At 42.1% G+C, this 23,868-nt stretch overlaps 1 protein-coding gene across 1 annotated transcript in view; it reads right to left on the minus strand.

Annotated features, from left to right (window-relative positions):
• Positions 1-947: 947 nt before the first annotated feature.
• Positions 948-23,868, minus strand: part of Phlpp2 (PH domain and leucine rich repeat protein phosphatase 2) — a 75,925-nt gene continuing 53,004 nt past the window's right edge. The window contains exons 12-19 of the mRNA XM_059264012.1: positions 23,297-23,452; positions 20,277-20,477; positions 15,789-15,951; positions 14,836-14,966; positions 14,201-14,311; positions 12,611-12,805; positions 9,858-10,089; positions 948-3,642 (exon numbers count right to left, since the gene is read on the minus strand). Coding sequence (XP_059119995.1) covers positions 2,488-3,642; positions 9,858-10,089; positions 12,611-12,805; positions 14,201-14,311; positions 14,836-14,966; positions 15,789-15,951; positions 20,277-20,477; positions 23,297-23,452 — 2,344 coding nt within the window. The 3' untranslated portion in view covers positions 948-2,487. The remainder of the gene's footprint in view (positions 3,643-9,857; positions 10,090-12,610; positions 12,806-14,200; positions 14,312-14,835; positions 14,967-15,788; positions 15,952-20,276; positions 20,478-23,296; positions 23,453-23,868) is intronic.

The following is a 23,868-nucleotide window of genomic DNA, read 5'->3' on the forward strand; positions in this document are numbered from 1 at the left end:
ATCACACCCAGTGTCAGAAATTCTCTTCAATTAATTAAATGAGAGATGCAGGCAGAGACTCAAGAATCAGAGAGTGGGTTCTCTATGTAAGAGGTAACCGGTACTCCGGTCACCTGGAGAACAGACACTGAGTAAAGGGAAGAGATCATACTCACCTGACAGCCTATCCAGATAACAACATCAGCCAGTCACCTCATGGCCACAGGAGGTGTGTATTATGTTTTGGGGATGGGCTATGGCCTTTTAACCCTCTGTTTTTAATACAGAGTAATGATAGGACATGGAAGAAAGGCAATTACAAACACAGAACCTTCGGTTTTGGTTTGGTCTACACTGAGGTCTCTCAACACAACCTAAGGAATCCCAAAACTCCACCACAAAGGACACTGGAACCGCAGAGTTCCACTAACCAGGAAGCAAGGATGTTTCCTTCTGTCCAGGTCATTTCAGGACTGAGTTTTGAGGTGACATTAGTGAATGGGGTGGTAAACAAACAGAAGACAAGCAAAGAGTTCACATATGAAGACACTCTTTCTAACACTCTGCTACTAAGTGCTATTTTTTCCAATAACTGATTTCTCGACACCATCGTTCTACAGCTCAAAGGGTCTGCGGGGGAGGCTGCCTTACATCAACCACACCTTGTGTTTGTCCTTCAGTCTCATTTTCTTTCTTTTTTTCATTTTCCCTATATAAAAATAAGGTGGCAACACAGTTTCACGTCTCTCTAACACACCTAAACTCTGAATAAGCTACTGTGTCCCCACCCCAAATCAAAGACCTGAGTTCTAACATTTTCCAGTAACTGACAGTAGTTTGACAGAAGGAAGGGAAGCGTTCCTGAAGACTCGGAGGCTCAAATTCAAATTTTTGAGGGCTCAACATTAGGTAGCCACTGGGGTGATACAGCACTCCCCTCTACTCCCCCCACCCCCCCACCCCCCGCAATGTAACCCACTGATGTGCACGTGAGCACAGGGCCTCTGAAGACAGAATTATCTGTGAAAGAGCATCTGTTATTTAGTATTGCTTTGACCAAAAACTCCCTCTCCAAACACAAAGAAAACACACATGCTTTCAATCTTATACTTAACATTTTGTGTCCGATAAAGCAAATTAAAATTTGTTCCAATCTATTTTTTTTAGTTGTGCAATATTCTAAAACTTCACAGCACATTTTCCACTGAGTAAAATCAAGCAATCCCAAAATTTGTATCAATAAATAGAAATTAGTTTCCTAGGTAAACCTACTAAAAAAAGCAACAGAAAAACACAAGAAGCTGTAATTTGCTATGGTTATGTGGAATATGGAAAAAAAATTACCGGTTTTCTGTAGGCTTAGCAATTTTTCAGTTGAATAGTCTTTCTTACCCTGGTGTTGAGCCCAGTACTCTGAACCAGGCAGCATAATCAGCAGTATTCAGAAGGGCACAGTGCCAAACACTACAGGGTGAGTGTTCTGGAAAGACATCCTGCTGTTGAGAGAGAGGAGCACGTCTAAGCCGTGAACTCTGTCTGCCGTATGCTCCTCACTGGTTTCCTGTGGCAGGCTCACCTGCTATAACTCAAGGTGTCAGCCTACCTGTTCAGAGCGGCCTGCCAACTCTCACATTCAGGAAAAGAGGCCAATCCACAAGTAGCTGCCTTGTGATCCTAGTTCCTAGAGGGGTCAGCTTATCTAGGGCCTTGTCTCTTTTTGACCTGGAGGAAGGAGTCTTAGTTCTCACTCCTTCCCCACCTTCCTCCACAAAATAAAATCTTCCCACCCCAAGTTTCTCAGGAGTTTTCACAGCCTGACATTCAACAGATCGATTTCTACAACCCTCCAAGCACCCTCAAAGGAGGCTCCAACCCTCAATCACCTCCACCTATGGACAAAGGAGCTGGGCTGCCTCTAAGGAGACTGGCTCGAGTGCAGATTCAAAAAAAGATTCACAGTCAACGCAAAGTGCTCGTTACATAACATTACACACATAAATTACCTGCTTGATTGGTTCTGTATCTCCAATAGACATCATTTTGATAGGCTGTATTCTCGTAGAGAATAAAAAGCCATGTGACTAGTCACATCACACCCCACTAGTTAGTCTGAGACATAAGGTGATTTCTCTGTCACAGAGATCCATCAGCAGCAATTAGTAAAGGGAATTTACTTCCTCCACAGAAACAGTCCCTTTCCTGCCCAGGCAGGCAAATTCTCAAATGATCCTAGGAGAGAAAGGGTTAATGGCAGGTGGCAGGACTGACACAGAATAGCATCTGCTGTCTCCCAGCAACGCTGGGAGTCCAGTGAAGGTTCACTGTGCAGCTTAACACTGATGGCGGTACTAGCTCATCCAGAACCAGACCCTGATAGTGCTCAACTTTTTGGCTCCAAATTCTATTCCACACATCTATGGTTTGAAACACTGAGGCAAAGCATCTCCTGAAGGTCCCTTCCCCAACACCACATAGCCCTCCCTCCCGCTGTGCCCCCTTGGGGCAGAATCACAGCGCAGTATCAAACTCCTCCAGGGGCTCGGTCCGCTCCTCTTCACTGGGCTCGGGCTCAGGCCTGCTCTCCTGGTGCTGTTTCATCTGCTCCTTCACTTCTTCTTCCAGGTCACGGGGGACAACAAACTGATCCTCTGGTTCCAGCTGAGTGGGGGCAGCAAAATAGCCAGTCTTCCTTCTGGGTGCTTCTGTGGCCACCTCAATGAGGTTCAGGCTGTCTTCTAGGGGCACGATGGAGCCATTGGAGAGTTTCTTCCCATACAGACAGGAAGTGGAGGGAGACTTCTGTAGCTCCGTCTTGTCTTTGTTCACTGGCAGAAGTATACCGCTGTTCACACTGTTCTGTCTTCGGATCCCAAAAGCCAACCCTCTAGCATGTTCCTCTGGACACGGGGTGGAAGAATTCTTTGGGAGAGTAGGGGAATTCTCGAGGTCTCTTCCTCGGCAGCAGTGGATGTCCACCTCCACCTCCACCCTGCTACCATTGGTTATGACCCCTTCCACAGGCTGGTCATCGTCACTGTCCAGTCCGTTGTCAGACTGATTGCTGGAGAAAGTGGCACAAGAAGGCTGGCGCTGGAAACCCCCTGAAGTGGGTACTGGGTGCAGGCTGCAGCGCCTCTCCGGCCTCGGCAGCAGGCTGGCCTCCAGGCCCCCAGGGTTATGCTCGTCAGAAGCGGTGGAACCCACTTCGCTGCTCACCTCTGAGGTGGACATCTCACTGCTGAACTCTGAGGCAATCCCACTACTAGAGGAGGGAGTGGTTGGCTTGGGGGCGTCCTTGATGGCGGCAGTTGAAGCAAATCCCACAGGGCCTGGAAGGGTGAGCCCGGTCATTTCACAGGTGCAGCCTTCCTCACCAATGTTCAAATAAACCACCATCGCCCCCACATTGTCCTGACAGCCATAGCTCTGCGCTAACGTGCACAGCTTCTTAGCAGCAGCTAAGGGGTCTTGTACGTGACGCACTGCGTTGACAGCTTCTAAATACGACAAGTGTTCCCATAGTGCTTTGTTCCCCAAAATCAGCAATTCATCTTGAATGGTAAGTGGAGTGGAAGATATATGGGGCTTGGGGAGGATCCACGGGTAGAGGTATGTACATCCTAGCATCCGGGTACAGCAGGTTACCCCATTTACCTTGTTGTCCTAGAAGTGAGAAAAACAAATTCTGAGAAAAATGCAATAGTGGTATTTGGTCTTTTTCTAAATCACAATGTTTAGGGAGAGAATGGGGCCTTTTGAAACCTCAAAGCCAGCCCCTCCCCCCCCTCCGCCCCCATAATGACACTACTACCTCCAGCAAGGCCACACTTACTCCAATAAGGGCACACCTCCTAATCCTTCTCAAATACTGCCACTCCCTGATGACTAAGCACTCAAATATATGAACCTATGGGGCCATTCTTATTTAAGCCATCACAGGAATGTACAGTAGAACCAAATTTATAATTTTTTGTTCTAGGAGCAGTACAAGTGGACTCATAAAATAAATGTATAAAAGTTTAAAACAAAATACCATACCATTATTATACCAAGCAGTTGAGAGGATTAAAGTTAAATCCAATTAAAATTAAGTGACTAATAGGCAGTACTACCTCAAAAGATGCTTGTTCTAACATGAAGGACAGGCCTCAGAATATCCTTAAATAGAGAGATGTGTTTGAGAAACAATAAACAGAAACTGTCACCAGTTCCTCATCACTAGTATCTTTTCGAGGCCCAAACTCAGATGGCATATTAAAGACACAATGGAACTAAACAGATCTCAAATGGGTTAGAAACACTTAGGTGCTGAAGCATTAAACAAGTCCTAAAAAAGGACTCTGAATCCCAACCTCTCGTTGAGACTGTGATCAGAATGAATGGCCTCAAAAAGAACCTGGGCGAGTCTACACCAAGAGAAAAGGAATTGCCCTGGCTGCAGATGGGAATGGTCATAGACTGGACACTTTCATATTGATACTCTTCATGAAAAACAAACACAATCTCTAACATCATCAAGATTTGAATTTCATAGCTGTAGTTATCCTCTGAGTGAAGCAAAGACTATGGGTGTGCACTTATAAGACTTTGTCACAAATGCTAAACTTTATTTTCTTCATATAAAATAGAAATAAAAGTACTTCCTTCATGAGGGTTAAAATTATGAAGACACTTGGAAAGTAACATCTATGATTAGAATAAACATAAAAATATTTCACAATTGTCTAGAACCTAAAAAATCTAAATAATATTGTCTATAAAAAAAGATTATTCTATAAAAAACAGACTAGTCAAATAAAACATTGTCTTTTATCTTCCATTTGTCTTGACTGAGTGATGACCTTCCTAAGACTAATACACTGTTAACTCCAGAATCTTCAGTGTCAACCACAATAAGATACTATTGCCTGTGTACTTCCTTGGACAGACTCTAAGGTGGATAGGACTGACTTGTGCAGAACTCTGATAGGATAAAAGGGTAGATTATTGAATCTACTCTAGGAAAAAAAAAAAGGAGGATATAGATATGATAACATAAAATAGTAGATTACTGAATCTACTTTTAAAAAGAAACTACTAGTTTTAAGTATTTTACATTGGATTGGATTTTTGTATATTGTATACAAATTTTGTATATTGATACAAATTTAGATTAATATTGTTAGAACATACTGTACATACATTTTTAATCTTGTTCAAGGTATTGTACCAATTTAACAATATAATGCAAATTTCTAGTCATGTTAAGTATATTTTCAAGGTCAAACAGAGATACATTTTAGATAGACAGGTCCGTCTTCAAACAGTTCAGAGATCTACAGAATATGGCATTTAAAATGTTTTAAGAAGCCAGGCAGTGGTGGCACACGCCTTTAATCCCAGCACTTGGGAGGCAGAGGCAGGTGGATCTCTGTGAGTTCAAGGCTAGCCTGGGATACAGAGTGAGTTCCAGGAAAGGCGCAAAGCTACACAGAGAAACCCTGTCTCGAAAAACCAAATAAATAAATAAATAAATAAATAAATAAATAAATAAATAAATAAATAAATAAAATGTTTTAAGAACTTGAACTTTTCTTGACAGAGAGATACGTCTGCTCCTGGCAGCACCAATTATTTCAAAGAACATGGTGAGCATTGAAGAAACTCCATGTGGAGTATGTTTTCTTTATGGCAAAAGCTAACCATGTAGGCAAAGAAAATGCACTTGCCTCAACTGCTGACAGTATGCTGTCCAAATGAGACAAGCAGGACACAAAGGAAATGACTGCTGAACTTTGCCAAGACAAGGTAGAACAGCCCTTCAGAATGTCCTGTTTCATAGAAAAGTCTGTCAAATATGCTAGGCTGGTAGGCCAAAGATGGATAGCCCAACGTTGCAGAGGAACCTTGGGTGACTGTCCAGGCAGCCAGCTGTCTCTATCATTTCTCACAATGTTTGAAAGTCGCTTGCTTGCACTTCCTGCTTACTCAGTATTATTTCCTTCTCGGGTCTCTGGAGTTGAAGACTAGATAGTTATAGTTTTCCTTGTTAACAAATTCAGAAAAGAAACTCACAAAAGAGGTTTTAAAGTGTGTAAGTTTGAGAGAGATCAAAAGATAGTTTTCAGTTGATAATACAAGTTAGGATAGAAAGTGAATTAGGTACAACACTTTGGACTCATCAAAATAGTATAAATAGCCGGGCGGTGGTGGCGCACGCCTTTAATCCCAGCACTCGGGAGGCAGAGCCAGGTGGATCTCTGTGAGTTCGAGGCCAGCCTGGGCTACCAAGTGAGTTCCAGGAAAGGCGCAAAGCTACACAGAGAAACCCTGTCTCGAAAAACCAAAAAAAAAAAAAAAAAAAAAAAAAAAAGTATAAATAATAGAGTATTTTCTCTGAATTTGTCAAGTGTTAATGGACTAGACAGTATTAATGTAATTATTGCCTACATATACTGTATATAGTTATTGTACTTATTGTATGTAGTTTTTCTTATATTCGTTATAATTCTTTTTTATTTTAGACAAAAAGAGGAAATGTGGTGATATTTTGTGTATGCTCTAACAATTTTAAAGCTTGCCTGAAGATCAGAGGGCAAAGCCAGCCACTAGTTGGCCATAGAGGCAAGGCAGTGGTGGCACACACCTTTAATCCCAGCACTTGGGATCTCGTGCCTTTGCTCCCAGTACTTGGGAGGCACACATACCTTTAATCCCAACACTAGGGAGGCTGAGACAGGAAGTGATATGGCTGGGCAGAGAAAAGGGATATAAGGCAGGAGGAGACAGGAGCTCAATACTTTCAGGCTGAGGATTTGGTAGAGGTAAGAAGTCTCTCTAGTAGTTGGCTGTTCCGGCTTCTCTGATCTTTTAGCATTTACTCTGATATCTGACTCCAGGTTTTTATTATTTAAGACCAATTAGGATTCATGAAACAGAACTCTGATAAAATAGCCAAGAAACTGGGCCCTTTGATAAAGGAGAAATGTTGTGGAATATTATTTTAAAGTGTGTTGCATTTTTTCTATTGCTTTTGTTAACAAGGCAAAGATGTGCTACATTTGTTTGATTAAATAAAATTAACCTGCGAGCAGGAGGCTCAGTCAGCAAGTAGCTGACATGAAGCGGCAGGGAGGAACCATGTATAGCTAAGGTTCTTAAGTGGGGGTTGAGCAGAAGGACTCGGGTTTCTTGGAAGATACAAAAGGAGAGTGCCAGCTACTGGCTGTTCAGCCTCTCTGAGTGAGCAGAATTCCCCTTCAACCTTTGAATCATGAGTTCTTTAGAGGGACAGAGATCTAGATAAAGTTTCCCCTAATAGCTCTGAAAGAGTCTGTGCCTGCAGCCTTTGCAGCCAAACCTCTGCTGGTAGTGGAGGAGTTGCAGTTGGTGATTAGGACAGCAGCTGCTTAAAGGGAAGTCACTGTAAATAATTAAAAACAAAAACAAACAGGCAACAACAGAGAAAGGACGTGCCCGCTTTCTTCCCCCTTTCTTTCTTATCTGTTTGTTTGTTTTGTTTTTCAAGATAGGGCTCTTCTGTCCAAGAGCCCTGGCTTGTCCTAGAATTTGCTTTGTAGACCATGCCTTGAACTCACATCAATTGGCCTGCCTCTGCCTCCCAAGTGCTGGGATTAAAGGCATACGCCATCACTGCCTACCCCCCTCTTCTTTTTTTAATCGTGTGTGTGTGTGTGTGTGTGTGTGTGTGTGTGTGTGTGTGTGTGTGTGTGTGTAACTGAAGAACAGGTCATTAATTTGAGAGGGAGTGGAGGGGACACAGGAGGTGTTAAGAGGGGACAAAAAGGGGTGGAAATAATACATAATGCTCATGTATGAAATTCTCAAAAAAATTGAATTAAAAATATTTTTGAAGACTCAGAAAAAATTAAATTGCAAAGCATATGGGAGCCCATAGAGGCTTCCTAGTAAGAAATCACTCAGGGTCAGAATCTGAGCTTGCTTTACCCAGCAAGGCTGCATCATGGAATGATTTGACCATGGGCGTGAATACCAGATGTTTGGAAGGGTCTACACTTGGCTGTACAGTGTGCTTTGATTTTGCAAGGGGGAAGTCTTTTGCCTCTCCCCTTGGCATATTATAAAAAGCCCTTTCCAATAAAGGATGAGGCTGTTGGGTATTAATCCAGGCCCTCCCAAAGCTATCCTGGGTTTCTGTCTTTCTTCTCATCGGCTAGGTCTCTCTTTCTATCTGATATTTCCTCATTTCTCTCTCCTCCACTTAAGAACCCTTCAAAACGTGAAAGCAGGTCGGAGCTGGACTCCCAAAGACCCCCACAAAAGCAAAACAAAAAAGACTTAAAAGTTTATGCTTTCTGAAAATTCAAAATAAACCACAGACCCAAATTTAACACTCAAAGCTATAAAGACTCTAGAAGATAAAATATACAAAAACATGAATAACCTTGGGTTTGTCAATGCAGTTTTAGATGTAACACCATGAAACAGAAAACAGAATTTCAGTCATTAAAACTACTCAGGTGTGTGAGATGGCTCAGGACCTAAAGGCACTTGCTGTGCAAGCCTGGAGACCTGAGTTCGATCCCTGGAACCCACATAGAGGTGAAAGGAGAGAACTGATTCCAGAAAGTACTCCTCTGCCCTCCACATGCAGTCTTGTGGCTGTGTTCCCCTTCCCAATTTATATCATGAATACACACACAATAATAAATAAATGAAATGAACTAAAAACCTTTTTTGCTAAAGCAGTGGTTCTCAACCTGGTTAATGCTGTGGCCCTTTAATGAAGTTCCTCATGTTGTGGTGACCCCCCAATCATAAAATTATTTTCATTGCTACTTTGTAACTGTAATTTTGCTACTGTTATGAATCATGATGTAAATATCTGTGTTTCCTGATGGTCTTAGGTGACCCCTGTAAAGGGTTGTTTGACCTCCAAAGGGTTCACAGCAGCTCATAGGTTGAGAACCTCTTGCTAAAGACACCATTAGGAGAATGGAAAGATAAGGCATAGACTGAGAAGTATTTATTGAGCACATACATAATAAAAGACTTCCTTCTAAAATATACAAAGAAATCTCTTGATACATGCCTTTAATCCTAGCACTAGGGAGGCAGGTGGATCTCTATGAGTTCAAGGCCAGCCTGGCCTACAGAGCAAGTTCTAGGACAACCAAGGATACAGAGAAAAACCCTGTCTTGAAAAACTAAAAAAAAAAAAAAAAAAACACTTAAAAAAAAAAAAAAGCAAAAACTCAATCACAAACAAAATCCCAATCCCAATCGCATCCCATTTAAAATAGGCATAAGACATGAATTTTCTTTGCAGCAAACAATGTTCATATATAACTACTACTTTCAGAAGCGAAGGTTATGCTAATCTCTAGGAAAAGAAAGACTACAAACTGCTTGATCCTTCCTCATGACAAGAGAATGAGTGAACTGTGTGTAGTAAGCATGGGAACAATACTGAGCACCTCAGAAGCTTTTCCTGCTGAGAACAAAGCCTGAGGAGCTGGGGCCTCGCTGAGGTGACCAGGGCCTTCACATTACCTGCCAGCCACTCACTCAGTCACTAACTTCTCATTTTTGCTTCTTGCTAGTCACTAACTGCTCAGTGGATTTTGTTTTAGTTTATTCTCAGACATGGTCTCACAGTGCAGTCATTGCTGTCCAGAACTTGAACTCAGAGATTCACCTCTCTCTCCTCCCCTCCCAGGTGCTGGGATTCAAGGCACCACACCCGTCTGTAGAATTTCTTTAATACTGTTACTGAAGCCATAGGAAGTGAAGCTTTATCAGGGGAGGAACACGATTTACAAGTCACGAGAGAAAGAAAATGGACCCTCTCTGCCTCTATTCAAACAGCTTTCACTGGATCTGGGGAGGAGACCTGACTGGAAGGGAGCAAGATGTACCTCTGTTATGATGGCTTTCTGATCCTTCACCCTCTGGGCCTCCTCTGGGTCCTGCTCCAGGCTGAAGATTTTAGAAAGTGATACTGGCTTCCCACCTCGGCACAGGACTGCTTGGCATGTGCCAACGTTGGCTACAGTCAGGCTAAAACCACTTGTTGGATCGGCAGTGTCGGGTCGGATGTAGCACAGGAGAGCAGAGGAACCCAGCTTCTGGCCAGCCATTCCTAATTTCCTGTGTAGAAGGAAAAGAGACAAAGACACAGCGTCTAGTTTTAGAGGAAGCAGTAGTCTTTTACACCCATGGCAAACCCTCACCCTCATCTACCCAGGGCAGACTCTTGCTAGGGATGGTGGTGGTAAAGAACCTACCTAGTCTAAGCCAGGCATGGTGGCACACGCCTTTAATCCCAGCACCTGGGAGGCAGAGGCAGGCAGATCTCTGTGAGTTCAAGGCCAGCCTGGTCTACAGAGTGAGATCCAGGACAGGCTCCAAAGCTACACAGAGAAACTGTCTCAAAAAAACAAAAAGAACAAACAAACAAACAAAGATCCTAGTCTAGCACTCTCAGCTGACAAAGACTTTAAAGGGGGTTTTGTAGGGCACAAGTGGGGGCATCTTTCTCCACTGTTTCTTTTTTTTTTTTTTTTTTTGGTTTTTCGAGACAGGGTTTCTCTGTGTAGCTTTGCGCCTTTCCTGGAACTCACTTGATAGCCCAGGCTGGCCTTGAACTCACAAAGATCCGCCTGGCTCTGCCTCCCGAGTGCTGGGATTAAAGGCGTGCGCCACCACCGCCCGGCTTCTCCACTGTTTCTATGTCTGATAGGAGACTTCCCCATTCAGGAGCTTTTAGACTTTAGCACATCAGCTGCACATGAAGGGCCTGATCACTGTGAGAGCAGAATGCTGGGCCCTGGCCCCAACCATGGAGCTTCTGATTTGGGGCAAGAGGCTGGCTGTACATGTCTAACAAGTTTCTAGTAAGAATGCTGAGAATGCTCTACTGGAAAAACACTTTGAGAAGCACATGGACAGTAAGTTCCTTGAGAGAGAGGCCATGACTCGCCTTGCGTTTCCTCCACACACATGATGTCCATGTGTCTGCACCCTGGAGGCAAGGCTAATACGCAGCAGACACCACCAGAAGAATCTAGTTTCAAACTTCCTTTTCATATTTGTTGAGTGTAGAATTCCAGCAAATTCTTTCTCTAAGAAATCAAATTGATAAAATCCCTACCTATTTGCCTTGTTTTGAAAGATAAGGATGAAAACCATGTGGCACAGTACTTGGTCCTTGGCAGGTACAAACTTCAGAATTCCCCTTTCCAAACTTCTTCTGTCAAGTCTCTAGCTCAGTACTACTGAAAAACTGACTCTTTTTTCCAACACCCTGCTTTTCACCCCGAGAGATACAACCAGTCCCAGCTCCAGGCTGCTCTGGTCTTTATACTCTTAGCACTCTGCTCCTTTAGACCACTTGCCTGAAGTGCAAGGCGCTCTTAGCTACTAAGAGATTCTCAGGAGCTGGGAAGTAAGGTTTTTGGCTCAGGTATTAACTCAGAGAAAGAGGAGTTAGACAAATCCCAACAATAAATATTCTAACACATAAACCTAACAAGTGCCTGTTGGCCTTCTGTAGGTCATCAACTAACTCTGGAGAATCTTAGGAAAGCGCACGACCTTCTTCCCCTAAGTGTCCATACACATTCAGGCATATAACCCCTAGCATACATGTGCTGGCCTTCCCAGGTCCTTAGCAACAGTTGGGCAGATGACTCCACAGATTCCTTTTTTTTCCATTTTTCTTTCTTTATTTATTTTTCTATTATCAGCTTGATACAGTATAAATTCTTATCCTAATAGTGACAGTGAAATGTTTCATTGAGGCCTGCCCAGTAATTGAGTAAAACCAAAACTTATTATAAGCCACAGTTATCCTAGGGTCCCCCTGTTATATAGCCTCTCTGGTTCTGTGGGTTGCAGTCTGATTGTTCTTTGCTTTATATCTAGCATCCACTTATGAGTGAGTACATACCATGTTTGTCCTTCTGGGTTTGGGTTACCTTACTCAGGATGATATTTTCTAGTTCTATCCATTTGCCTGCAAATTTCATGATGTCATTGTTTTTCTCTGCTGTGTAGTACTCCATTGTGTATATGTACCACATTCTTAATCCATTCTTTAGTTGATGGGCATCTAGGTTGTTTCCAGGTTCTGGCTATTATAAATAGTGCTGCTCTGAACATAGTTGAGCATGTATCTTTGTGGTATGATTGAGCATTCCTTGGGTATATGCCCAAGAGTGATATGGCTGGGTCTTGAGGTAGATCGATTCCCAAATTTTCTGAGAAACCACCATATTGATTTCCACAGTGGTTATACAAGTTTGCATTCCCACCAACAGTGGAGGAGTGTTCCCTTTGCTCTACATCCTCTCCAACATTGACTGCCATTAGTGTTTTTGATCATGGCCATTCTGACAGGTGTTAAGGTGGTATCTCAGAGTTATTTTGATTTGCATTTCTCTGATGATTAAGGATACTGAGCATTTCTTTAAATGTCTTTCAGCCATTTGACTCCACAGATTCTTTAAAGAGGCAATGCCTACCACACTGCTGATACCAAGAGAATGTTGGTGCAGGAAGGTACAACATCTCTCTGTGATCCTGCATCTATAAGCAATGACCTTCAACTTCTGAGATTTACTTTCTATAAGGAAAGTGGAGTTAGGGATTAGTCAACCCACCTGCTTACCTGTGAGATACCAAGAAGGTATTGGCCATGAAAACTGTATCATTTGTTGAGTGCTGAACTTCTTCCAAAAGCACATCTGCCATTGTACACTGCAGCAGACGAGGGAGCTCCTCATTCCGGTCCCCATCAAACATACCATACACAGCTCCTACCCCCTCTGCAAAGTTATCCATAGCCAGAGCAGACACACAGAGTCTGAAACAAGAAGATGAGGAACAAAATCACTTCTGCAGGGCATGTTCTTTTAAAAAGTATGAACTAAAGACAGAGAATCCTTGTGGTAATTATGTCCAGAAGGAGGCTACTAGATAAGACAAGTCAGGCAGCAGCTGACAGAGACAGCATCCTAAGAAAAGGGGATTCGGTCATAGTCACAGGCTGGCCACAGTGATTAAGAATGCATTTTGTAGCCAGGTGCTGGTAGTGCAAGTCTTTAATCCCAGTACTCGGGAGGCAGAGGCGGGCGAATCTCTGAGTTCAAGGCCAGCCTGGTCTACAGAGTGAATTCCAGGACAGCCAAGGCCTCACAGAAAAACAAAACAAAAGAAAACAAAACAAAAGAACTAATTTTGTCAATGCTCTTCAGCCAAAGAGCATCAGAGCACACCTGCCAATGAAGCTGGGCTTATATTCCTTGCCCAAAAAAAGAATGCTCACCATAGAACCCTGGGTGCATAGACAGAAGGTGCAGGAACAAAACTTAGTATAGGATATGGGCTTTGGCTAGACCATTCTCAGGAAAGACTGTGTACACAGGAACAGAGAGTCATCTCAGACTGGGGCAATTAGAAATCAGTCTATATGGTTGGGCCTTACAATAAATTTCACTCATAGGAAAGGAAAATTCCATCAGAAAACCTTAAGAGGGGTTTAGTATTTTGCGAACTGCATATCCATTTTTTTCTCTTTCTTTATTATGGTTTTAGAAGGATCTCATCTCATGTTGAAACTCTGAGACTTACGTTTGGGAGACTGTGGTGATATTGTGTATATGCTCTAACAAAGCTTGTCTGAAGACCAGAGGGCAGAGCCAACCACAGAGTTAGCCATATGATGGCACACACCTTTAATCCTAGCACTCGAGAGGCAGAGGCAGACCGATCTCTGTAAATTCAAGGCCACCCTGGACTACAGGGAATTAATCCAGTCTAAAAGAGAAACAGAGCCAGGTGGTGATATCTCACACCTTCAATCCCAGTACTTGGGAGTCACACACCTTTAATTCCAGCACTAGGAAGGTTGAGGTAGGAAATGATATGGCTGGGCAGAGAAAGGGATATAAGGTGGGAGGAGACAGGATCTTCCCCTTTTGGCTGAGGACTCGGGCATTCAGCCGAAAGGGGAAGAGCCAGTCTCCACAAATCCTCAGACTGAAACTGAGAGATGGCTGTGGCTTGTTCCTTTGTCTCTCTCTCACCTTTCAGCATTTACCCTGGTATCTGGCTCCAGGTTTTTATAAGACCAATTAGGATTCATGCTACAGAGATGGACATGAATCAGACAACACAGTCTAGCTGTGAGCACCAGAGCAGGCCTAAGATGTCATGGACTGCCTTTTCTCTCTCCAGTCTCCAAGGCCAATATACTCACTTATTTCTCTGCCCTGCCATCTCAGCCAGTCCATGGCTCCAGAACGTTGATGTAACTGTAGAATCTGTGGTTGGCAAAGGCTTCTGGTCAATTTTCAGAGTTGTGATATGGCTGTGGGAGGTGAAGAAGGGAAGATTAGACCATATTCTCTTCTGTATTTTATAAGAACTATCAAAACAATAATGTGTTTTTAGAAAATTATCTTTTGACAGACTAAGATACATTTCAGAGAAACTGAAAGCAAGTAGGGTGATGAATCTGTGGCTCTGATGTAGGAGAAGAAAAAGTGGTAGGGGAACAGAAGCTGAATATAGTTCAACTAATGCATCACAAAGGTCTCTTCGCTTCCACCAAGTGTCTACTTATTTAAAGCAATATAAAGAGATCTTAAAACTATACATATGCATTGTCGCTTAGATGTCCTAACGTGACCGGTGCCACCAGAAATATGTATGTCTGCCATGTAAAATAATTTGGTGTGTAGCTCAGTAGAAATTAATCAAAGAGAACCACCTGGGAATGTTCTGGCCTATTCCACTCTATTCTATCCTTTAATTAACTGAGATTTCCACAGTCCAGAGATAACCCACTGATGGCTGAGACATAGATTTGATTTCAGATTGTTTTTTTCCTACCTAAACATGTCCAAAGTCTTGTGTTCCAGAACCAGATTTGTATTTCCTGTCAGATCAAGGTCTTGTAAAGTAGCAGGCAGAGCCTCTGGAATTAGTATTTCTGTCAAGTCATTGCAACTCAGGTCTACAAACTGAGAAGGAATACAGAAATCAAAGGAGAATACATTATATTACAATCTCTAATTCCAAACACTCAAACTTCTACAGCCTCACACGGAAACTTAATTTCTTTCCAGGAACGAATTAAGTATACTCAGATTTTAAACTGAGCATATGAAAAGAGAATAATACCCATTCCTTATGTATGAAGAAAAGGGAAGAGTCAGCCATATTCATGGGCAGCACATACTATCTTTGCAAAGCTATCAAAAGCTATAGAGATGTTGTCTGGTCATGTTGTTTAAGTAGTAGTTTTGTCAATACTCTTCAGCCAAAGACCTCAAGGGCACACCTGTGGTTAAAGTTGGTTGGTTCTCCTTGTAGCAACAGCGAACGCTCAACATAAAAGCCTTGGGGTGTACAGGGAAGAGAGTGTGGGAAGGAACCTAGTATAGGATTGGGGCTTTGGCTTGGCCATTTGAGGGACAGTTTAAGAAAGAGGACTGCCGGGTGGTGGTGGCGCACACCTTTAATCCCAGCACTCGGGGGCAGAGGCAGGCGGATCTCTGTGAGTTCAAGGCCAGCCTGGTCTACAGAGTGAGCTCCAGGAAAGCACAAAGCTACACAGAGAAACCCTGTCTTGAAAAATCAAAAAAGAAAGAAAGAAAGTAGAGGACTGTATCCAACTGTGGTCTCTCAGTGGATCTTACTGGCAGAGAAGGGAAATTAGCTCGAGAGAAAGTCTTGAGAGGGGAAGCAGTCTCATTCATGCTCCTTCTTTCTTACAAGAAAGGCACCTCACTCCCACCCTTGCCACTCTGCAGTGAGGATGTCAGGCTAGCTCATGCACGTACCTGGATCTGAGGCAGCTGCAGTATCTCTGGGAAAATGCTGATGTTGTTGGCATGTGCGACAAGAGTGTGCAGCCTTTTGCAGTTAGCTATGGTTGTGGGAATGGCTTTAAGCTTGTTCCCACTTAGGTTCAGTTCTTCCAATTGCTCCAATTTATTTAGTTTGCTGAAAAAAAGAAACATCAAAACACCATGCTGCATCAGAAAAGGGCAGCTGCCACGTGGCGCTATTGTACAGCAGCCATGCACAGAGTAAAGACAACGCGGTTCACTGCAGAAAACCCTGAGAGAAGGAAGCGACCAGACACCAGCTGAGCCATGGTCCACCACAATGACCAAGCCTTCCAGTTGTCAGCAAGATCTCCTACTAGCACTCAGTGTTTTAAGGTTGGCACAACCCTTGTTTTCCTTAGAGATGCGGGCATGGGCATTTTGTCTGACTTACTGGAGTCCCTGAAAAAGTATGGCCTATTGTTGAGAGAGGGTGCCAGTCCTTGCTGCAACACTAACTAGGATACAAAATCCTGGGTAAGTGAATGCCAGAGGGCCTCGACTAAAGAAGGTGAACTAAGATTCCTTTTGGTTTTAAACGTCTACAGTACGTAGACCCCTACCACTAACCACCAAGTTCTTTTACACACAGCACCCTGCTTGAGACAAGACAATTATTTATACCACTGTGATACTGAGCAAAGCTTTTTACACGTTACATGTTAAGCAAAATATCTTAAGCCTGACATTTCCACTAACAAAGTCCTCTGATTTCTTTGAAAACAATAATGTGAAGAAAGTTTGGAATACAAATCACCAATAATACTAGCAATCTGAAAGAATTACTATTATAACTTCACTAAACTTTCTACCAGATTTCTCAAAATGGTGTTTTGATTTTTTTTTCTTAATCAAGTATTTATGTTTGCCTGCATGTGCATTACATGGGTGCCAGGTGCCCATAGAGACCAGAAGAGGGCATCAGGTCTCCTGGAACTGGAGCTGTAGGTGGCTGCAGTTATGAGCTGCCATGCAGATGCTAGAAACCAAACCCTGGTCCTCTGCTCTCCATTACTAAGCATCTCTCCCTAGTCCCTCAAATGAGTACTTTATATGAACTTTCCATCTTACTTTTCTAATAGACCACAATTTCTACTGCTAAAGAATTCATGCTTTTCAAGTACACCTCCCCACAAGATACACACCTATATACACAGAAAACTCATACTTTTAATAAGCTTAGAAAATTATTTTCTTTTGTATTATGATAATGCATGAACACTCAAAGAAACTGGAAAATAAAGACAAATAGAACATTTGTGTGTATGTGTGTGGACAACTTTATGTGCATGTGCAGGTGTATGCACACTGTGTATGCACTAATAGAGGCCAGGAGTTGACATTGGGTATCTTTTTGTTTGGGGGTTGTTTGTTTGTTTGAGACAGGGTCTGCACTAAACCTGAAGCTCACTGATTTGGCTGGGCTAGCTGGCCTGCATGCCCCAGAGATCCTCCTGTCTCCACTCCCCAGGGCTGGGAGTACAGGCCTGTGCTACCACAGCTAGCTTTTTATGTGGGTTCTGGGGATCTGACCTTGGGTCAAGTTTGTACAACAAGCACTTTACCAACTGGATCATCTCACCAACTCCTCCAAAATCTTTTAATCCAACTACTATAAATCATCAATAATGAATACTCTTTGACAAAATGCTGGATTCATGTTAAAAGCATGAAACAATATTTCAAATTTACAACGAGTCAAGTGTGACGAAAAATGCCTATAAATGGTAGTTAGCACAGTATCATGAGTTTGAGTCCACTTGGACTCCACAGTGTGACATATGTCTTTTAAACTAAACGTTATATAATTGTCTTCTAACTTGTTTTTTAAAATTTATTTCAAATATGTATGCTAACCTACATTCTTTTCTTTTCTACTACTCCCAGCCTAGGTTCTTCTGACTTGTGACTATCAACAGAATACCCATATCCTAAACCAGTTGTTTACTGAATATACAACTGTGCCTAGATTTTAAAACCAGGGTTGATGGGTCAGTGGATAAAGGCACCTGTTGCCAAGCCTGACTACCTGAATTTGATCCCTGGGCCCCACATGGTAGAAAGCACAAACCGACTCCTACAAGATGGCCAGCAGGCCTAGAATAAGGAACCGTGGAATGCTCTGGCTTAACTAGGACACACATTATCACCTGCCTATCCCCAAGGCTTGGGGAAATCTTTGCAGGAGAGAGGGCAGAGAGACTGTAGGAGCCAGAGGTAGTGGGAACATCAAGGAAACTGTTTTCCAGACAAAACATACGAACTCACAGCAACTATGACACTATGCACAAAACCTGCACAAGCTCAAACTAGACAAAACCCAGTATCAAAAGGGGAAGGTGGGCAGGAAATCCTACCACTAACTGAGGAGCTACTGGCATTTGATAGCTACTGGGAGAGAATCAGTTTGCTTTCATGATGTGACCTATGGTAGGTCAAACCAGGGCAGGCCTCACTTCCTAAGACTAGATAGTTATTACAAACTGGACTCAACAGGGACTAAGAAGAAAGAAAGAAACCACAAAGTTGGGTGGGAAAAGATGGGAGAGTGGAAAGAGTAGCCATGGAAGGAGTTGGAGTATGTATGAATGTGTTCAGGATACACTGTATTGAAAAATAAAAACACCATTAAAGCCAGACATAATACCCCAGACCTTTAATCCCAGTACTTTGGAAGCAGAGGCAAGCGAATCTGTGTGAGCTTAGGCCAGCCTGGTCTGCATAGTGAGTTCCAGAATATCCAGGGCTACATATTTATATATACATATTATTTCTGGAGGGCTATGGGGAAAGAAAATGAATGGTAACAAAGTATAATGACACATATTTATGAAGGTGCCATCATGAAACTCATTACTTTGTATGCTAACCTAAAAAAAACTTAACAAAGAAGAAAATATTTTTAAATAATTTATTCATATTTTATGTGCATTGGTGTTTTGTCTGCATGTGTATCTGTATGAAGGTGTTGGATCCCCTGGAACTGGAGTTACAGACAGAGCTGCCAAGTAGGTTCTGGGAATTGAACCCAGGTCCTCTGAAAGAACAGCCATTGCTCTTAACCACTGAGCCATCTCTCCAGCCCCAGAAAACATTATATTTTCAATAATAGAATTTTGCGGCAGGTATGGAAGCAAGGTCTTGTGTATTCCAGGCTAGCTTCCAAATCTGAATGTAATTGAAAACCGCCTTGATTTCTGATCCTCTGCCTCTATCTCCCAAATGCTGGGATTACAGGTATGCGCTATCAAATCTGTTTATACAGTGCTGAGGGTGGAACTCGAGGCTTATGCATGCTAGGTAAGAACTCTAGAAACCGAGTTACATCCTCAAGATCAAAATTATTTTGAAAGATAATTATTTCTCCATGGACACTGTTTAAATTTTAACTGGAAAAACACTTTCTCTCTCTCTCTCTCTCTCTCTCTCTCTCTCTCTCTCTCTCTCTCTCTCTCTTTCTCTCTCACTACTATTCCTCTCCAGGACTAACTCCCATTCTCCTGAGCTCTGTGTAACAACCGGGTATCTTTTTACTTTTATTTTTTAATTTATTTTTATTTATGTGTCTGTGTGAGTGTGTGTCACAAGTGCGCAGATGCCCTCAGAAGCCAGAAGAGGGCATTGGATGGATCCCTTGGAGCTGAAGTTACAGGTATTTGTTGGCCACCCCATATGAGTGCTGGGATTGAACTCAGGTTTTCTGGAAGAGTAGCATGCACTCTTAACCACTAAGCAATATCTTTCCAGTCCCCAAACTGGGATCTTTAATATCTTGCATTTGTCACACTGCATGGAAACTGCCTAATCCAGAAGTTCTCAGTCTGTGGGTCACGACCTCTTTGGCAAATCTCTATCTCCAAAAATATTTACATTATGGTTCATAATAGTAAAATTACAGTTATGAAATTACAACAAAAATCATTTTATGGTTGGGAGTCACCACAACATGAGGCCCTGTATTAAAGGTCACAGCATTAGGGAGGTTGAGAACCACTGGCCTAGACGCTTGTCTAATTGCCCGACCTGATTGTAGGTTTGAGGACAGAGGCAGTAAGTGACACAGTATGTGTCATACACTAGGCATTTTATATAAGTACATATAATGAATAAACTATTAGACGACATATTTTATACTACAGTGATGATAAGAAAGAAAGAGATTTTAAATTTTATTTCACAACCTGTACTTTTTTTGGATGGAATATTCTCAGATTATTGTTGAATAATTAGAGCTAAAAATTACACATTTTAACCACAATTTCTTGGGCTAGTCATACTTAATCAGGAACAAATTATTAAGACAAGATTTTCCTGCTGAGCTAGTAAAGTCGCCTTTGTCACGTCTGCACCAGCAAATCAGAAGTGTCATAGTCAGATAGCTATAACGTAATGCAGGATTCATGTTTTACTGTCCAGTGATCACACTTGGCACTCATTCACCTTGCAGGAAAGGTCTGTAGCTGGTTATTTGCGAGGTGCAGGATTCGTAGGTGTGGATGCCCGACCAAGACAGGTATGCACTGATCTGTCAGGAGGTTGTTGGTCAGGTACAGCAGCTGCAGCACACTCAGACTCTCCTCTCCAGCACAGGCAGAAGGCAAAGACTCCAGACTATTTGCAGATGCATTCAAGTATCTGAGGCTGACAGAACACACACAGAGCATCATTCCCTTTGAGCGTGTTACCTTCTTAAAGAGAAACCATCATGACCTTGCATCAAGGAATGCTGCTATCAAGCTCCCAAAGTCAAGAATAATTTCCTCCAGGAAATTTTCTCTGCATCTATACAACTCAAAGCCAGGTGTCAAGAAAGAACATAGGCATGGTTACTTTTCTACCATTCTATAATGGCTCCATGCACAACCACCTATTCCCATTGCAAGGACACTATTGAATACCACCTTAATATACATCTGACCTATAAAGATAACCTTCAAAAAATTTTGTCTCTTTGTAACAAATCATTATTTATTTAGCTAATCCCATAATGCTCTGATACCTACATAGATTATCTATATAGAGTAATATACTTCTGTACATTCATTATAGACACTATAATGAAAATCTTGATTCTTATCCAATTATTTCCATAGTGTACAGTTCTAGAGACAAAACTTATGAGATCAAAGGATACAGGTTTGTTTTGTTTGTTTGTTTTTTGGTGGTTTTTTTTTTGTTTTTTGTTTTTTGTTTTTTTTTTTTTTGAGACAGGGTTTCTCTGTCTAACAGCCCTGGTTGTCCTGGAACTCACTTTGTAGACCAGGCTGGCCACGAACTCACAGAGATCCACCTGCCTCTGTCTCCCGAGTGCTGAGATTAAAGGCATGCGCCACCACGCCTGGCTAGGATACAAGTTTGTTTGTTTTTTTTATAATGGCTTTTAAACATATACAGCCTATTTGTGATCCAGAAAAGTTAGATCGAACAGTAATTGTGTGGTTTCTTGGCATTTTGGCTAAGATCAAGTCCAAACTGCACTCATACAAGAAGAATGCAATCCATACTTTTATCTACAGTATCACAATTCAATTTAATCTTTGTCAATCTAACAAGTAAGCCATGGTATAATTTAATAATCTGTCAAATACAATGTTTGTTAGGTAGAATATACTCAATGAAAGGAAGCATCATTAACCTTGTGTCTTCCTGTCTCTCTCTGTGTGTGTGTGTGTGTGTGTGTGTGTGTGTGTGTGTGTGTGTGTGTGTGTGTAAGAAAGAGGACAGTCTTGAGCATCATCTGCAGGAATGCCATCCATGGAATGGTGACATGGCTCAGATGGTAAAGGCTCTTTCTACCAACCCTGACAACTTGAGTTTGATCCCCAGAACCTGCAAGGTAGAAAGAGAGAACTGACTCCACAAAGTTGTGCTCTGACCTTCACTTGTATACTACAGTGCATGCATAAACACACCTGTATACATACACACACAAAATAAAAGAAATTTAAAAAATGCTCCTTCCCTCCTCTGAGACAGGATCTCTCTCTGGCCAGGGCTTACCAATTAGGCTAGACTGGCTGGCCAGCAAGTACCAGGGATCCATGTTTCTTCACCATCTCTGTGCCAGAATAAAAATCACACACACACTCCATGCTCCATGATTTTATTTGAGTTCTGAGGAACTGAACTCAGAACGTTATGCCTGTAAGGCAAGCACTTTCCAAAGGAGCTCTCCCCGATTTTGCATTTGTGTGTTCTTAAATATACATGCTATCTGATCAGCATCCCTAAAGAGCTTCTAAGCTGTGGAGGATCATGTGTGTCAGCTCTGACAGCACTGCATTAAGTAGATGGTTTCTTTGTTTGTTTTGGGTTTTGGTTTTTGAAACAGTGTTTCTTTGTGTAGTCCTGGCTGTCCTGGAACTCACTCTGTAGACCAGACTGGCCTCGAACTCAAGAGATCTGCCTGCCTCTGCCTCCCAAGTGCTGGGATTAAAGGTGTGTGCCACCACCAAGTGGCAGTAAATGATTTCTTAATTATCTTTAGGTATTTAAGACTACGTTCTGTTATGCACAACCTGCTAATTAACAACTTCAATACTTCACAGAAACTTGCCCAAAAGAAAATTACTCCCAAATAGTTTCATTTCTTTTTCTTTTTTTCTGCTGTTGTTGCTTTTTTCTTTCTAATGATTTTATTTTGAGGACTATCCAGCTAAGAGTATTATGGATTAAGAGATGCATAATCTGGAAAACAAGAAACAAGAAACCTGTGGGAATGTCTCCTATGACCCTATGTCAACTCACTGCTGCTCACCTGTTTCTCCATTTCTAAAGTCCCTTCTTTATAATGCAAAAGACTACCATTAAAAACCAACTTTACTGGGCTAGGAGGATCACTAAATTGTAGAGCATTTACTTAATACAAGCAATACTCCAAACTTAATCCTAGCACCACACACACATACACACACACACACACACACACACAAAAAAAAAAAACCCTACTTTTTCTTTAAAGATGACATTTAGATAAACCTGACTATAAGCTTTAAAACAGGAAGACATACCATCAACGTACTAATTTACAACAAGGTGGCAAATAATACCTTGTAGAAGGAAATTACCTTTAAATTCATGGTTTTCAAAGCAAGTAACAAATGTTCTGGAAATCAAGAAAATATAACTCAAAGATTACTTGACAAAGCTAGAATAAAACTGACTTTAGTAGCGTACCCTTCTTTCCTCAATGCCAAAGCTGGACTTTATGAAAGGCTCCACCTGAATGCTATTTCTCCCTGAACACAGTAAAAGCCAGAGTACCCCCACCTGCTGGAAATGATTTACCACATAAGTAAGTATTCGATAGTTACTCAACTTTCAAGTTTACTATGAAACTATATTTTCTATCATAAAAAATTGCAACTGGGTCTCTGCCCACAGCTGGAGTAACAAGTAAACTGTAAACAGGGAACTCATTTCAAGGATAGACAATGCTTGTGCTCCTCTGAGGGACTCACTTTAAGGCCTTGGAGAAGAGAGTGTCTGGCAGCCTGGAGAGAGTGTTGTGCTGGATATCCAGCACCTCGAGCGGGATGTGCTCCACCAGTGCTGGAAGGACATGGATGTGGTTGTGTCCAAGCATCAGTTTCCGAAGACTCAGGCTACTCAGAATTCTAAGGAGAAACAACAGAAAGAAACAAAAGCTTACTTAAATCCTCTTTTAAGTCTGTTATAGGCTAGTTCATTAAAGTCAGTCAACTCACAGAAACCTATTTTTAGAATATACAGCCACTGACAAGTGACTGAGCCACAAAAGCTGTCGCGAAAATCACCCAGCACCCACCCAGAAGTCATGGGTGAGATCTTGAGGACAAGTGGCACAGAGAGTCTAAACTAGCGGTTTCAACCTGTGGGTTGTGACATCTTTTGGGGTCAAACGACCCTTTCACAGGGGTCACCTAAGACCACTGGAAAACACCGATATTTACATTACAGTTCATAACAGTAGCAAAATGACAGTTATGAAGTAGCAATGAAAACAATTTTATGGTTGGGTTCATCACAACATGAGGGGCTGTATTAAAGGGTG

Source organism: Peromyscus eremicus, chromosome 5 (genome assembly GCF_949786415.1).
Source record: "Peromyscus eremicus chromosome 5, PerEre_H2_v1, whole genome shotgun sequence".
Classification (NCBI taxonomy): Eukaryota; Metazoa; Chordata; class Mammalia; order Rodentia; family Cricetidae; genus Peromyscus; species Peromyscus eremicus.